Source organism: Poecilia reticulata, chromosome 16 (genome assembly GCF_904066995.2).
Source record: "Poecilia reticulata chromosome 16, P_reticulata-male-v2, whole genome shotgun sequence".
In the NCBI taxonomy this organism is placed as follows: domain Eukaryota; kingdom Metazoa; phylum Chordata; class Actinopteri; order Cyprinodontiformes; family Poeciliidae; genus Poecilia; species Poecilia reticulata.
In genome coordinates, this window is record NC_088845.1 from 26,257,486 (window position 1) to 26,274,543 (window position 17,058).

At 42.8% G+C, this 17,058-nt stretch overlaps 1 protein-coding gene across 1 annotated transcript in view; it reads left to right on the forward strand.

Moving 5' to 3' along the window:
* The window catches only part of znf407 (zinc finger protein 407), a 192,614-nt gene extending 176,676 nt beyond the window's left edge, over window positions 1-15,938 (forward strand). Inside the window, exon 10 of the mRNA XM_008432014.3 lies at window positions 14,581-15,938. Within this exon, the coding sequence (XP_008430236.2) occupies window positions 14,581-15,431 (851 nt within the window). The 3' untranslated portion in view covers window positions 15,432-15,938. The remainder of the gene's footprint in view (window positions 1-14,580) is intronic.
* The last annotated feature ends 1,120 nt before the right edge of the window (window positions 15,939-17,058 follow it).

The following is a 17,058-nucleotide window of genomic DNA, read 5'->3' on the forward strand; positions in this document are numbered from 1 at the left end:
TGAAAAAAAAAAACAACAACTCCCTAATAAGTTTGTAATACTGAGCCGGTTCCTCGCAGATCATTTCATCGCCGCCCCTCTCAGAGTTTCCTCCCTGTCAGCTTGTTTTCGTCTGATTTAGCCCTGTCGTACATCCGCAGAGACGGCGCGCCGTATGATAGAAACTCAACAGTGAGGCAAATTGGCAGAGCCACAGAGGGCGGATCGACAGCGAGAAGACAAGCTGGGAAGGAGGCGTAGAGCAGAGGAGGCAGTGTGAAAAGATACGGAGACGATGACGGAGAGAGAGGCTGTGTTGGTTTATATAACATCTCCACCGTGGTCTTTGGCATGCGTCAGGATTGGGGGGGGAGGTTGAGCCATCAATCACTCCATCTGTGTAAAATCACGAGCTGACTCCAATATTGCTAAATATTTATACTGTCACATACACACAGGCGTGCAGATGAAAAGAGCCATTCATTAGGGCCTTCTCAGGCCTGTCAGCCTTGGAGATGGAGATTAGAGAAGCAGCCTCCCACTGTGCCTGCCTCTCCTCTCACCGAGCTGCTCCAGCCCTATATATAGAGCCATCAGGACGATAAATATCTCCAGCATGCCTCTTTTAGGTAAACACCCAGTAAATACGGCAGAGAGGGATCGGGAGAGGCTCGGCTAAACGGGCCGGTGCGTCCATGGGTGCGTGTTTTGCGTAGTCGCACGGCGGGGGAAAACAAAAACACAATAGGGACGTGTCGTCTTACGTTTTCTACATAGAGCTGTAGGTGAGCGTTGATGCAGCGGGGATCGGTCGTGTTGTAATTTTACTTCATATTCTCCGTTGAAGGTTAACGCAGCTGAGTCGACCATGTTGCTGCGACATTATGAATGCTTTCTCCTGCTGAACTGGAACTGAAATTTCAAAAGTTTTTGGAATTCTAGAATTTTTATTTATTTTTTTCCCTCATTTTGTCCACAAGTTTTTATGTAGTTTGTGGGGATTTTTGTGAGATGGAGCAACACGGTTTAAGCCAAGGCATGTTTGTTTTCATAGCACCGTTCATACACACAGTTTTTCAAAGTCTATACAGGCAAAAAAAGAAAGAAAAAGAAACGAAGGATAGAAGGGGTAAAAAACACCTTACACTACAAAAACACAAAATCTTACCTTGTATTTTCGGTCAGGTTTCTTGTGCAAATATCTTGGTACACTTGAAATAAGGCAAGAGTAATTTATAAGTAGCTTTTTACCAAGATATGAGAGCTTGATTTAAGTCAATAATTCCTTAATATTTATGACTAAGTACAAGTTATAAGTAAAGTAATCTTACATGAAACATTACATTTTGTCCAAACTATAACTTGTAATATGGTTAAAAAAAGAAGAAAAAGCTTGTTCCACTGGTAGATTATTTTCCTTATTATGTCCCTTATTATAACTTAAGATATGGGAAAATAAAATAAAAAAGATATTTGCAATAGAAATGAGAATAAGAATATTTGGTAAGATTTTGTGTTTCTCCAGTGTATTTGCTAACGAGACAAACAAAGCATCACATGGCTATAAAAACAGCAGGCATGATTCCAGAAATGAAAGAAAATTACAAAAAATTAAACCAATAAAACGCAGAGATGTGGCAGAAAGTACAAAGTAGTGTACAGTAGTGAAATAAAAAGAAAATGAGACATGGTTTTCAGGGTTGTTGTTTTTTTTTTACACAAATATTTTTTACACAAATATACAACAGTGTTGTATATTTGTTGTCAGCCTCCATTACAAAACTGAGGCGTAAGGATGGTTAATTTAGTCTCGATTTAAATCCAGCTGTTCTGTGAAGGCCTCAGAGGTTTCTCAGCGAGCATTAATGTACAAACGGTATAGTGAAGATCAGGCACTGCAGACCGGTCAGGGAGAAAGTCGGTGGGAAGTTTAAATGTTTCAATGTCTCACTGAGATTTCCAATCGGCAACCTGAAACAACTAAGACACACTGTCCACCTTAAGTGGCTGGAGGAAAAAGGAGAATATTAATCAGAAAAGCAGCCAAGACAATGTGAAGAGATCCACAGTTCAGGTGTGAGAATCTGTTGGTAGTAAAACTTATTCAAGTCAAGTGGCGAGAAGAAACCTTTTGTTTTTTCAAAGAAACTCTCTTTGCAGTTTCCAACAGGCCCATAAAGACGAGTCACAACCCCCACAGTTTACATCAACGCCTATTGGTGTGTTTGAATGGCCCAGTCAAAGTCCAGACCTGACATCATCTGAGATTTTGTGACAAGACTTGAAAACAGCTGATTATAGATGCTGTGTTTGTTGAAGAATAGGCAACAGCTTCAGTCTAAAATGTCCCCCGAACTCCCTGCAACTTTTCAGCAGCAAATGTTTGTATGAAGTGTTGGCTCAGGTGGGCTTGGTAAACTTTTCAGAAATCTGTTAATGAAACGTTTTGAAAACCATTTACTTTTTTTTCCTTTTATATCCCACCTTTGCACTCTAATGTGTCAAAATTATGGAATCCCAATAAGTAGAAGTTTGTGACTGAAAATTGAGAAATTGTTTTGAAAATATGTTTTTTGGAGGGGGTTTTTTTTTGCCAAAGAATATATACTTGTTATACCTCCCATACAGAAATGTTTGTAGTAAAAAATCTCACAAATAAAAATAAATAAATAAAATATTCTACCTCTAACACAGTTATGCTTTTATACCTGGAACGGATTCACCAATATTCAATTTTCTGTCATAATTTGTTTGCATTTGTCTGAAATGCAGTAAAAATGCCATAAAAAGGCAACGTTCAGGACGATCAGCGCTTCAAGGTGCTTATCCTGCAGTTAAGCACTCAGAAACATTTACTTTTTAAATCAAATGAAAGTTGGGTGTGACAGTTCAGGTTTAGCCATTGTATCCCTGACACAATGTTGGGTAAATTGTTGCTTTGATTAACTAATAAAAAAAAGTTTTATCTTTAAGCATCTAATTCGAAACATTTAAAAGACAAGCATTCTTTTAGCGTCATCAGGTTGGTCTTTTCCCCCGTTTGTTTCCAAGTCTGGACTTTTTCTGCTGCGACGTTTTAAAGAACCCCATCTTCGCCTTCTTTGTTTGTCGCGTCTCGATGTTCATTTCATCCACCATGACGGACCTCGGATCAGCGCGCCGTCCGGGCCCCGGCAACAAAAAGACATCAGCAACATTATCTTCACACTGTAATTACCCAAAAAAAGGTGGTGGGGGATTGTGGGGTGGGGGGGATTTCATTTTGATTAGCCGAAAAGCTTTTATTCTCTAACTCACATCCATAATTAATCATTAAATCATGGGAGAGTTACTGAGAGGGATAGATGGGGAGCCGGGAGAAGAAGTGGAGGGGGGGGATGTGAAAGGAGGATGGAGGGATGATGGAGGGAGGGAGAAAGGGAAGAGGCACGCAATTATCTGCAGAAGTTTGACATCGCCAGTAAATCCACAGAGCTGCCTGACGTTGCTAATTAAAGAAGCAATCAAAGGTCCACCTCCAGAGCTTTTTGAGAGGAAGACGAGCGAGAGGGAGGAAGAAGGGAACGGGACAGAAAACAAGAGGACGGACGTCTTCTGGGGAGAGTTGGAGAAGAAAAGGAGGGAGGAGGGTGTTATAATCTTTGTTATTGTTTCCATATGTCAACCTCCCTGGACTCCAGGCTGAGGCTCATACACGTTCATTTCTTTATTTTTTTCCTGCTGCATCCTGGCCATCACGCCGGGATCATTCCTGACCTTCATCTGGAGAGTCGCAAATAGCTGTTGATTTGCAGCATGAGGGGAAATAACCGCTCTCCAAGCCAAAGTAATGCATTAGTCATATCTGGTTAGTCATTTTCAAACCTGAAACGATGCGTCTGGTGATGCTCTATCCACGACATCCAATCAGCGATGTGACCCCACCAGTCGTCAGGTGTTTCAGGCCTTTCGCCGTCGGACCCCCTCTGCCTGGCGCGCCGAGCTTGATCGGAGAAGAAGGGGGGTCTTTTTCTGTTAGCCGCGGCATCAGCCTCCCACACGTTTGCTCTTTTTAATCCACAGCCAGCCATGGAAAATTCCAGCAGCCTGTGCATATCGCGCGAGGTGATTCTCTTCTCAGTTTGCCCTCACGATTCAAGGCGCAGGGGTTGAGCTCTGAGACGAAGATCTTCTTTTTTTTTTCTGCAAAAGCTGCTGAATGCATGGAGAAACCTCTAAGTGTCTAATAAAGCCTTCAGGAAATGGTTAGCGCTCATGTTTTGGACTCATGTTCAGAAATGAACTTGGACTGCAGAAATAAGTCAAAACATTATTTGGTTTTAATTGTTTAAATGTTCTAATAAAAAAAAAAACTAAATTTCAGCTCCTGGAGATGTAGATCAAATAAAGGCACATCTCTGTAAATGTTAATGTCATTAAGAATTCATTAAATGCAACTCAAAACCGAAAGGTTTTTAATGCGTAAATGCAGGCCGACTGAAAAGTGTGTAAAGTTTTCGCATTCAGAACTCTGTGGATTCTCATTTGGTGTGAATTACTGCATCAGTGCAGCATGGCATGGACGGGAGCACATTGTGGTTCTGCTAAGATGTGGCGTACGCCGTGGTTGCTTTGGCAACAACCTCCAGCTTTACTCCAGCTGCTGGGAACTATCTATGTTTCTTGTGCATCTTTCTCTGCTGTAGGTTTTCCTTCCACTTAACTTCCCATTATTACAGCTGGATAAGGTGCTCGCTTTTTGGCTTGATTTTTTTTTACCCCCTTTGTGGAGGTGCAGTCTGCTAGACAATTGTCAAGTCAGCATTCTGCTCGTGGAAGCCATAACCGTATATTTCTGTTTCAAAAAATTCTTCTTTTTTGTTTTGTCATATTCAATTTTTCTGAGAAGTTCAATTTTAAGTTTTTATTAGCTGCACACCATAATCGTCCAAATAAATAGAAATAAGCAGTTCAAATATATCACTCTATGTATAATAAATGCAGCACTTTCACTTTTTAAATTAATATTGCACTGCAATGCAGCTGTGATACAGGTTCATAGCTTTTACAAATTATACAAATTTCAAACTAAACTTGTGTTTAAAAAATTATATTTTAATCTCCAGTAATACAGTAGCTGAAGATTTTCTTTTTTCTTTTCTTTTTTACCGCACTCCGTTTTTTCAACAATAGCAGGAGAAAGCCGCCTTGAGAGATCAAAGCCGGGATAGTTTTCTTCATTATATATATTTTTCTTCTTCGCCTCCCTCCGGTCTCCTCTTCACCTCCTTCTTCCCTCTTCACCTCCCCTCTGTCTCATTCTCTTTGTGTTTCCCTCCGTCTCTCCGGGGGCACGGACCTGGGGGACTGGAGGTAGATAGAGTTAGTGTGGACCAGATTACTCTCACTCCAGGTCATCCTCTGTCAGCAGAAAAAGAGCTGAGAGCAGGACACTGACCTGCGTTTCCTCTGACCAGTTCCACTCAGCGCGTGTGTGTGTGTGTGTGTGTGTGTGTGCGTGTGTGTGTGTGTGTGTGTGTGCGTGTGTGCGTGTGTGTGCGTGCGTGCGTGCGTGCGTGCGTGCGTGCGTGTGTGTGTGTCACCTCTTGAGCCCTCTCTACAGTATTTCATTGTTTTGGGGGAGGATTTGTTGTTGTAGTATTCTGTCTGAATGACCCCTTTATGAGAAAATGTTTTCACAGTTATGGTCAGGGACATGGATGTCATGATTTATTTTTTTACTTTTACTTAATTTATTTTTAACCACTCTCCTTTTTAAAGGGCAGAATGTTTAGCCCAACGTTACAACTGCAATCATTTTCAAAATAAAGAATTGATTGGTGATCAGGACTTATTTCTGGTAGTTTCTCTTTGCTGGCATGAAAATAAATGAACTGACCAGGGCACAGAATGACTTGAAGGAACTAAATAAAAATCGAAAAGTTTGAGTTGTTGCGTAACATTGACTAAAGATCTGTTTAAACATCAATCTGAGGCGTTTAAACAGAAGAAAACGATATCAGCTGTCAAGCATGGTGGTGGCTGAATCAGCTTGATGCAAATACACTGGTGAGGAACTTATTCATGCATGTATATAAAAGCAACTTTTCATCAGTTGTTGATTATGAACAAAAAAAGAACAAAAAATTTTTCTTTTCTTTTTTTTTGCTTCATGGCTGTAATTGAAGTTGCTAACATTACTACTAGAGAGAATAATTAACCTCAAAGAGAAACCACACATGCACTGGGAGAGCATACAAACTTCATATCAAAAGAAAAAACAGGCTGGGATTTGAACCTATGGCAACAATGCTAAAACAGCTACGCTAACCCTAATGCTACAGGAGCAGCCTTCTTCTAAACATATTGTGGTTGAAATTACATAATCGTGATAAATAGATGGATAGATCATTAAAAGCTTCATGTTAAGTTTTTGTTCATTTCTGTGTCTCATCCTGTCATATACCGAGTTTTGTTTCGGTTTATTAACATGTGGCATGTTTCTCTGGGTAAATATTTGTTTTTCGTCCTTTAATTTTTTTTTTTGCACAAAAGTGTTTTTGTTAGAATAAACTCCGCCTGACTTTCCTGACTTCTGGCCCGTCTTATCTGCTCAGGTTACTGTCAGTTAAAACACGCAGCGCCGTCCTCGCGCTACCGGATTACAGAGACGGCAGCTTCTTGATTACAAGCGGCTGACATTTGGTGTGTTTTCTGAAAATCTGACTAAAGTTTGCTCAGCTGTGTGTGGGAGGAAGTCTTAATATACCAGGAAACAAACAAATATTGTTTTGTATTCCGGAGGGGGTTTTATTTTTTATTTTTTGTTGTTTGTTTTGTTTCTCCAGGCAGCGCGTTAAGAAATATTTAAGAGTCTACTTGTAAAGGTTTGAGTTTAAAGCTGAAACTGATCCCACAATAGGAGGTTTGTAAACAACAATGATTCATCCTCCTCGCTTTTATTACACATAGAAAAAAAAAGGTGTTTGGGACGGAGTTTTGATTTCCTAGCCAACTCAAACTCCTCCATCGATCTGAGACGATGCTGAACAATAGACTGTGGAGGGTTTTTACGCTGCCTTAGCGTGTTATTTAATAACTTTTCCACAGTCTGTCACGTTACAACCACAAACTGCAATGTATTTGACGTGGATCGTTTTAACACAAAGTAGTGGAAGGAAATAAATAATCTTTTAACAAATAAGATTTAAAGTCTGGTGCATGTTAGTATTCAGACCTGTGGTGTTCGTGGTAGTGACCCCTTGCAGAGGAATCCTTGCATATGCTTCTTTTGCTAAATGGCTTAATGTTAATCAGATTTGATGTGAACATTCTTTTTGTCTTGCCACTGATTGTAAATTCATTTATGTCTGAGCCATTCTAACACATGTACCAGGGTGCCTGCACGTCCTTAAAAAGACTTGCGTGTAAAACTAAGGCCTTAAAATGTCATGAATTCTTTTTTTAAAATGAGGTACGTTAATCACAGGTCTTAAATTTTGTCGTGGCAGGACTATTTAATCTTGTATATTCTAACTCGTTTTTCATTTTCTTTCTCAAAAGTTTGAGACATCTTCATTGCGTTCTGTGACTTGAGACGGTTGAAGCTACCACTAATGAGCTGCTAACATTCCCTTGCTAGGTAGCCAGGTGTTTTTTTGTTTTTTTTTTGCGTCTTTACATGCAAATTTATTGCCAGTTGGATGAACATTTGTCTTCACCGTTGACTCGGTTCTGTCGCCAACCCATTCTGTTCAAAAAAGCTTGGCACTCCAGGAATTAAAGCTGTAGAGAGCATCGCGAGATATACGATTTTCTTCTGTACATTTTTGTTGTGAAATTTCTTTCAGGATAGTCTTCAGAAAAGGTTTTAAAAGCCTTGAATTTGAGTTGGTGAAACCTGCATAAGCCCTGTCTATATACTTTGATCTAAACTAGGATGTTGAGGTTCTAGCTGTAAGTTTAGGGTCGTCTTGCTTGAAGCTGTAAATTGTGGAAAATGCTGGCAGGAGACAAACCTTCCATGTCAAGTAGACGCAGTTGGATGAACTATTTAAGACTCTAATTTGTAATAAAGCAGATTATGTAAAATATTAATCAACAGCATTTCCTTTGACTATCAGCCAAAGTCACTCAGATTAGCGCTGGCCTTCAGAGTCATTGGTGCTCCGGTCCTGAGGGCCTTCCATCTGTCTGTGCCCTCGTTCTCTCCTGGTCCTTCGTCCTTGGTGTGTTTTCAGCGTTTCTCCATCCGTCTCTCCGCCCTGTCCACCCGATGTCAATCTGGCCGCTGTGTAATTGGTTGCTTTCTGGTCGGCCGACCTGTCCTAGGTGGCGTTGATTCATGGAGTTTGTAAAGGTGAGAGTAGCGATTGTCCCAAGCAGACAAAGTAGAGCCGTCACTGACTGGACCTGAGCTGACCTGCACACACACACACACTAACACACACGCATGCATAGGTAGCACTTTTGGCTTTGCTTGAGAGAGTCCAAGAGATGAGAGAGAAGCAAGGGAAGGTCGTCCAGTGGCTCAATCAGAAAAGATGATCAAACGTTAAGAAAACGACCGCAGTTTGTCATTACTCTTCAAATCTCAAAACCTTCGTTTGCTTCTTTTAAAGCTTCGACACAAATAAAAAAATATTTACTGACAATAAAATTAATGAAATAACATTCATTCGCTGACGTAGATTAAAACACCCACCTGCATACACGCTTACACACTCTCCCTGAGCACCCAGTCATTCACCCCATTGCTGGTGACCTGGATACACCCAGAACTGTCACTTTATCTACTTAGCAGTGTCACCTTCAAACACACACGCACGCACACATGCATACGCGCACGCACACAGAGGATCCTCCTGGTTTGTAAAAACATCTCCCCATGTTTGTGTCCCGTTCAGGCGTCTGCGTTTAAAGGTTGTGGCTTTTTATCTGTAATTGAAGGGAATGGTCTGGTAAAAGGATTGTAAAGAGGTCTTTTTGTGGCGTCTTGATCATAAGCTCTGACTTTTTCATGGTGCTGCCATTGACCCGCTAATTGATTTGGAGAGCATCTCATTCTGCCTCTAGTTTGACACAGTTTAATTGACTTTGCTTGCCGTAGCGTCTGTTCAGGTTGATTTCTTTGTCTTTTATTTCCGTGCATGCGTGTGTGTATGTGTGTGTGTGTGTGTGTGTGTGTGTGTGTGTGTGTGTGTGTGTGTGTGTGTGTGTCTGTACTTCTGAGAACCAATTAGCATTTACAGTGAGGTTACAGTTGAATTTAGGGATTACAGCCACGCTGTCCTCAGGATGTAGCCGGGCGTGCGGCTCCCCTGATTACGCCAACGCGTGCTCGCAGGCTCACATTTGCGTCGAGGCTGACCTGTATTACAGCGGGTGTAATTGATTGTGTGTGCGCCGGTGTCTCCGTGTTAAGGTTAATTTCTCTAACTGCTGGTAAGTGCTGTCTGACCGCTCCCCCGGCGGCCTCTCCGAGCTGAAGTATTGCCACTTAGAGACCCCCTGCACCCCTCCCAACACAGGCCAGTCTATTGATCCACTGATCAATAATTGCATCTGCGCCACACAGTGAGCACAGCAAGGCTCCTGCACTGACCTGCTGGTGCCACACTAAAAGTCACACCTTGGAAACGGTTGTCAAAATGCAGCCAAGCGATCATTTAAGGGTCCTTGAAGGGGATCCAGAGGGGTCCCAAGCAAAGCGAGGGTTACTTCTGCTGCTGTGGCATTCATTTAGCGCATCTGGGGGATTGCTTCACTCTACAGAGAGGACAGTTGTGTTGCGTACAAAATTATCTGGTTCTTGTTGCAAGTGATATTAGGTTGTTGTAGAATAGCAAATTTGTATATTTCAGATTTTAAAAAAGAAATCATAAAAATGATTTGACAAGATGACCATTTATCTGAATGCCGTGTTCAGAAAGCAGCCTGTTTGAGTCCCGTTTGTGACACCAAAATTGTTGTGGAATTTCTTATGAGATTTAATAAACAATGAGAATTTATTACCAATTTGCAATTTATCCAATTGCAATTTATTACCACTGGCAATTGGGAGAAATGCACAATATTAACAGCTCAGGGAAGCTCAGCAGAGAAATGTTCTCCCCTCTAAACTCACAACAAATGGGCAGAGATTTCTTCTCCAGTCTAGGTTTTATCTTCTTATACAGCTGAACAAAGATTGTCCAAAGAATATCCCTTCGCCAAAGCTGCTCTACATAACCCAAAACATTTCATTCAGAAAATGTCTTCTACAGGCCACAGTGACAACACATTGGCATGGTGGTGGCACCATCGTCGTGTGTGGCTGTTTTCGGGACAGATGGTATTACATCATTAAGTGAAATGGATAGACGGATTGGTGATTTTGCAGCAGAGACATCCTCTAAATATCTCCACCATCATTTTACAATCCAAACAGCATCAGTCACTCCCAGCCTCCGCTTCCCCGTCTTCCTCCTGTTGTTTCATTCCTCTCAGGGAGCCTCCATCTTGTTTCAGATCACAGGCAATAAAGCAGCCTGCCTCTCTGTGTCGATCTCATTCCCCCTCCGACTTCCTGTTAAAGGAATCAGTCAGTCAGAGCACTCAAAACACATATTAAACAGGCATCAGCCTCTCGCCGGGGCCAAATCACGCTGTTCAAATGTTGTTCTTCCACCGGGAGCGCAGGACAACTGAAGAGATGGGATCTGCAACATTAACTTGATTCACGGCCGCGGCGACTGAGTGACACTCCATAAACCTCAGCGGGGCCCGCCGCCAGTGGCCCGCCGACAGCGCCCCGTGGCTAATGTGACACACGCTAGCCCCGCCGTCCCCGCAGCGGAGCGGCTCACACACTCCGAAACCCTCGCACGGGCAGGCGCATACAGAGACGAATGCAGTGCAGGAGCACACACTCTTCAGACAACGCAACGATAAAGGCTGATCTCTTACGCCACCCACATTCCAGCACACACACACACACCTGTAAATTCAGGCCTCAAAGCTGAGAATCTAGAGGTTTAACAACCTGAAATGGCAGCGCTCTCTCAGATTTGCACGCTTTCAAACGGCTTTTATGGTAATGCGGGAAGAAGCTGCACAGTTAGAGTTATTGTCTCCTGCAAGCCGACCTCTCAGCTCGCAGCGTTTCGGCGTAGGCAGTTAGCATCGGTCCCGTAGCTCCTGTGTAAATAGGTAACCTCCGCTTCTCAAAATGCCAACCTGTTCTGGCTCTCTGTGACAGTGCTGACTCCCTCCACTCTCTAACTACAGGGCTTGTCACTAGAGGTGCAAATGGAGGGGTCTGAATTGATATTTACCACACAATGCTGGCACTGTGCAGCAACCTCACTGCAAGGTCTTTTTTTGGGGGGGTGAATTTGTTCATGAGGAAATTAAGAATATCTTTCCGCTATGTTGAAGGAGATGGAGTTGCACAACAACAAAAAAATAAAACAAATGTGTTGTGATAAAAGCCTTAAAATACAGTATTTATTGCAGAAGCATATTCCTACATTTCCTTGTTATCCTCCTCAATTGTGTGTAGCAAAATAAACTTGGCTACTCCTCCAGGTCTTGTTTGTCGCATTCCTGGTTGTTTGAAACCTTTTGACTAATTGTGAATAATAGAGATCAACACACATACATCTTACTTGAAATGCATGTTTCCGTGTCTTTCCAGTTTTGAACACGGGCTTGGAGAAGTGGTTGAGAAACATCAGAAATGTGATGATTTAATGTTTAGGAAGTCATGGGTTGTTGCATACAGTAAATAAAATGATGTATTGGGTCTGACAACAAAAAAGCCACAAACGACAGACGTAGCTTCAACATAGCTCCCATGCCCTCCATCGTTGGGTTGTGTTTGTGTCGGATCACGACGGACTCTTGTGACGACGACACCCTCCAGAGTTGTTACTCAATTGTAGTGGAAAACCACCGGAACTGCAAAGAGCAACTGGAAATGAGTTGAGTCACACTGCTAGGTGCTAGTAGAAAGTGGTCGTTAGGTGTGTGTGGTTGTCCTCAATGGACTGGCGGCTTGATGTGCCCCGCCTCTCGCCCAATGACCACCGGAGATGGGCACCAGCTCCCCATTGACCCTACAAGGACAAGCAAGGACAGACAACGGATGGACGGATAGAAACATAAAGTCCATCTAATATACAGTGAGGTGAAAAAAGTTCCTGGGCTATGAATACTTTTGTGTTTTTGCAACGGATGGACGGATAGAAACATAAAGTCCATCTAATATACAGTGAGGTGAAAAAAGTTCCTGGGCTATGAATACTTTTGTGTTTTTGCAACGTCACTCCTTTGTTGTCTCTTCTTAAAAGCGGTTCGATTAGCTTTAGGTCACAATACATCCTCACCTCTCCAAAACGAGAACGACTTCATCTCTGTCTACTTAAAAGCAGCAGGACTTCTGCCTCGTCAGAAGTACTTTACGCAACTCTACTTTAGAGTCAAAAATATCTCCTGAGTGTGTGTCATGCAGAGAAGAAATAGGAGTTTTATGCCAGAGAGAAAGATGAGCAGTCAGAATGTCTCATCTTTTGCTGACCTATGAAATAAAAATCTGTGGGTTTTTTTTATGTGAAGCGCTAATACAACAGGCAGTTTTGGTGGATAGTATTTCAGAGAAGTCCAGAAGACTCCGAATTTTGTGAAATTTCGTTTCTTGAAACTGCGGGGCAAACTATCGGACTGCTGACGAAGAATTAGTGGTGACCGCAGGTGTTTGGGTTTGGAGATATCCGAGTATGAAACTCACAAGGGAGAAGAGGGCGATGGCTCAGATCCACTTTGTAGCACGAGCCTGACTTTCTAATCACATCGTCAACCTTGTGAGTTGAGGACATTAAATGTCAGGGGACGATGGGAGCATCAGTGATTGATGAGTTTGTTTCTGTATGTACCGTTCTGTTTGTGTGATCCCATAGCTGCCCCCAGGTGTAAGCCTTGTATCTCTAAATGTCAAGTCCTCCCAAGTAAAAAAAAAAAGAAAGAAACAAAAAGCAAGTTTTGGTGTGTTACAAAGATTTGAGAGTTTTTGGGGGACTTTACAAGGTATCATAAACCTAGAAAGCTCCTCTTCCTAACAGGAATTTGTGCCTCTTCTCACTTATTGCAAATTAAGTTCAGCTTTCAGCAGCTTAGTCGTGAACAGAGGCCCCCACCTTTTTTCTTTTTTTCTTTTTTTTCTAAATGTCTCAAATCAAATCCCCTTTTTTCCCGCATAGATTAGCCTACAAGTGTCTGAGCCAGGCGCTGTTTAAACAATGGCATTTCTAACACTGTTCCTATCACCTTGGAAACGCCATGGCAACCTGTGATGTGAGAGGGCACAGTGTGGCTCAATTAGCAGCAGCTGTATCTCACCACGCTCCGGCAGCAGCAGAGTATCTCCATATTCTTTCTGCTTTCAAGCCCCTAAGTGACACAAATATATGAAGTGTTACATCGCCTTTAATGTCACTTTAGGTTCCCATGATTTTTTTTTCTCTTTCCTCCCATCATATTCCTTCTCGTGTTGATGGATGCACACATACAAGCAGCAAGTCGAATAGATATTCAGTAATGATAACCAACAATTCAACAACCTCCAGTTTTTGTTCAATTTTGACCTGCTAGTTTCACTTTTAGCTTATTCAGATTTCTCTTTACCTTAGGAAAGAATTAATTGCTCAAACTATTTATGTTGCGCTCAGAGGTATTGCGCTGTGTGTGACACAGCGGAGTTGTAAAATAAGGTGCCAGTGCAAGAAAGGACAAACGTATATCATCTTTTTAAGCTGTATTTTGCACCTTAATTTAGCAGTTAGCACGGTTAGCATGCCTAGCTCTAAACACCTGTCTCTGTGCTTATTCCAGACAATAGACATTCGTACCTTTGCTCTGAGACATCCAAGGCCAGCATAACATAATCGAAGGACTTGGAAGTTTGACCATAGCAACCTTGTTTGCCTCCATTTATCCTTCCTTTCATCTGCTGATAAACTAAGCAGTTAATTAGTTCCCAACATTTATACAGCTTCTTTCACGTCTTGGAAGAACATCTTACAGATACTGAAATTAACTTTTGAGTCTTCTTCTCAAAGTAATAACTTCCATACTGAAAAGTGTTATTGTCAGGGTTACATATTAGCTCTTGGGTATGGTTCATTCTCTGATGCACAAAAGATTAGATTTTTCACTATCCAACAAACCAATCACAAATCAAAATGGTCCGACTCTGGTCACTAGTCAGTAGTTTGTTTTTTCCCCTTGATTCATTTCTAGCAGTCTGCCTTCTTGTTTCTAGAGGAAGTCTTGCTTTCTCTCGCTCTCTTGCTGCCTCACTGACCCTCAGACAGGTCTGAACAGGCTTTTCCTTTAAATAGTTTCTTACATCTCTGTCCTTCCTCTTCCTTTAAGCGCCACACTGACACTGAAAATGGTTAATGGCGAACGCTTTTCTCTAGTAACAACTTCCCTAGAAAATAGGGATTGGAAAAAGGATCAGATTTTTTGAGTTTCTGACTCAAACCACACTCTGTGGCTTTCCAGCTCTTGTTTTATTTCTGTGCTGGTTTTCTCTGAAAGACTCTTCAAAAATGTAACATGAATGCGTTTGTGTCTCACTAGGTATTGTGTCCAAGTCCTTCGAATGCCGTCTGAAAGGACAAGGAGCAACGTTTGTGGAGGCCGAATCTGTGGAGTCGCCCGAGCACAGGAAAGGCTCGTCGGAGGCATCCAGCCACGAAGAGGCCGTCCAGCAGGTCATCATCATCCAGGGATACGGTGAGGAGGACGTGGCCATCGACCAGGCCCTGGAGGAGTCGGCCGCCGCCACCCTGCAGACGCTGGCCATGGCCGGCCAGGTGGCCGAGGTGCTCCACATCACAGAGGACGGACAAGTCATAGCCTCGGGCAGGGAGGTGGCCTCGGCAGGGGCCCACCTGGCTGGAGGCAGCACCCAGTACGTGGTGGTGGAGTCCGGGGACGCCAGGAAGGAGTTGCATGCGGCTGCGGGTCAGAGTCACATCGTTTCCGAGTCGTCCACCGCCCTGGACGCTCTGCTCACTGCCGTTAGCGAAATGGGCCATCAGGAGAAAATGCAAGGAGGGGCAACCGTCGTTCATGAAGTGTTGGCCCCTGAAGCCTCGGAGGGAGCCCAAGCCGCCGTGGACGTGAAGCAGGAAGAGCAAGAGGAGGTGCAGGTCATCCAGGAGGCCCGCCACGAAAACATGCAGGAGGTGCTGAAGCTCGCCGCCTCCCAGATGATGAAGGAAGGTCTCACCCAGGTCATCGTCAACGACGAGGGAACCCATTACATCGTGACCGAGCTGGAGGACTGCACCCTGCAGGTAGAGGAGGCGGTGTACGGCGGTGCAGCTGCCGGGGACAGCGAGGTGCAGCAGGCGGAGCAGCAAGCAGGAGAGGAGATGGTGGTCTACTTGGACGGAGCTTCTCATAACATTGTCCTGGAAGGCTGAGGCCCACAGCAATGACAGTCCCTGTCTCACGTTCTGCTAAAGAGTGTCTTCAATATTGTCTCCCTCTTATAACATTATATCTGTTTTCTCAGATGATTGGAGCTATGCAACAAAAGAGCTTTTTCTGGTGCTACTCCTGTCAACTTGCAATGGTGACAGTCGCCAACGACTCATTTACGTCCATACAACTTAAGCAAACGTTTAAGCAATTCTTCCTTATGGAATATGTTTTCAAAGTTTTCCTAACACATGGATTTTGTTTTCCAGAGTAACTACATTGTTCTAAGATTTTGGTTCATTTTTGGCATGAGCTTTGTTTTGGGTCTAAAAGATGGAGGCAAATATTCGATTTTTTTGTCTCGAGTTCGTTCCTTATCACCGCAAACAAAACAGCTGAGATAATTTTGCGTTTTCTTTCCATGTTCTCCATCTCAGTCAATCTCTTTGCTTTTAGAAAAGCTTTGGGTTGATGTAATTTTTGACAATAAATATTGTGTAATTTTTTAACCAATGGTATGCTTTTTCTTTTTTTTCTTTTTTTTGTTCTACTACACTTCAGACATTCACATTGATTCTACAGTCAACGCTTGTATATTTTTCACAATTTTGTCTCGTTATTGGCCACAGACTTCAAGGTAGAATAACAAAAATGTGCTTGTAAAGTGGAAAGAAAACAGCATTGTTTTCCGATTGTTTTGTTTTTTTTTAAAGAGAAATCAAATATAGAAAGCATGATCTTCTTCACTCCGACACCCCTAAATAAAATCCATACATCTTTTTATTTCCCTTTCACTATTACTTTGTGTTGGTCTATCACATAAAACACAGTACTGTACCAGCAATATGCACACACACACACACAATGACTGATGGCTCCCATCATGTCTTCCGATCACCAGCAGTCATTACCTTCACCATTATCATTATCGTCGTCATGATCACCATCATCCACATTGTCGTGCTTTCACCCCACCACCATTCTCTTCTCGGTGTTCAACTCACTCTTCCCGTCTTTCTCTTTCTTTTTCTTTTTTTTTTTTCCACCCGCAGCATTTAGCACTGGAGGGAGAGTCGATACTCATTTAGGCTCCAACTTTCTAATGGTTAGAGTGGGAGAGAAAGACGACGGCCAGTCGCTAAAAGTTGAGGGGAGGAGGGAGGCGAGAGTAAGCACGGATACACACGGAGGGCATTGAAAGATCACCCGTCTAACACACATATACACACAGGAACGTGGCGGAGGGAGTGGGCAGGAGAAACGGATCTTGCAGCTGAAAGAGGAACGGAGAGAGGAACCTGTCATTTCAGCCGACACCTACACAGCCTCAGATCGGACCCAGTTTTTCTTCTCTTTCGTTCAGCTAAAATTGACACATTCGACATGTGAGCATCAAGAAGGGCAGCATCCACTCCTCAGGACACATCTTTGTTTTATGATGATGTACAGTCAGGCTTGCACTGGTTAGTCCTGGTTCGACTCTGGATGAGCCAGAAAAAAGTATTTCGCAGTGTCAGAAATTCAAAACTGACCCCAAAGAGAGTTTGTAGCTAATCCCTGTTTCACCTCGCTGTTCAGTCCAGACATTTCATTTTATATAACATGAAGCGCCTTGTTAAAGGAGTATTC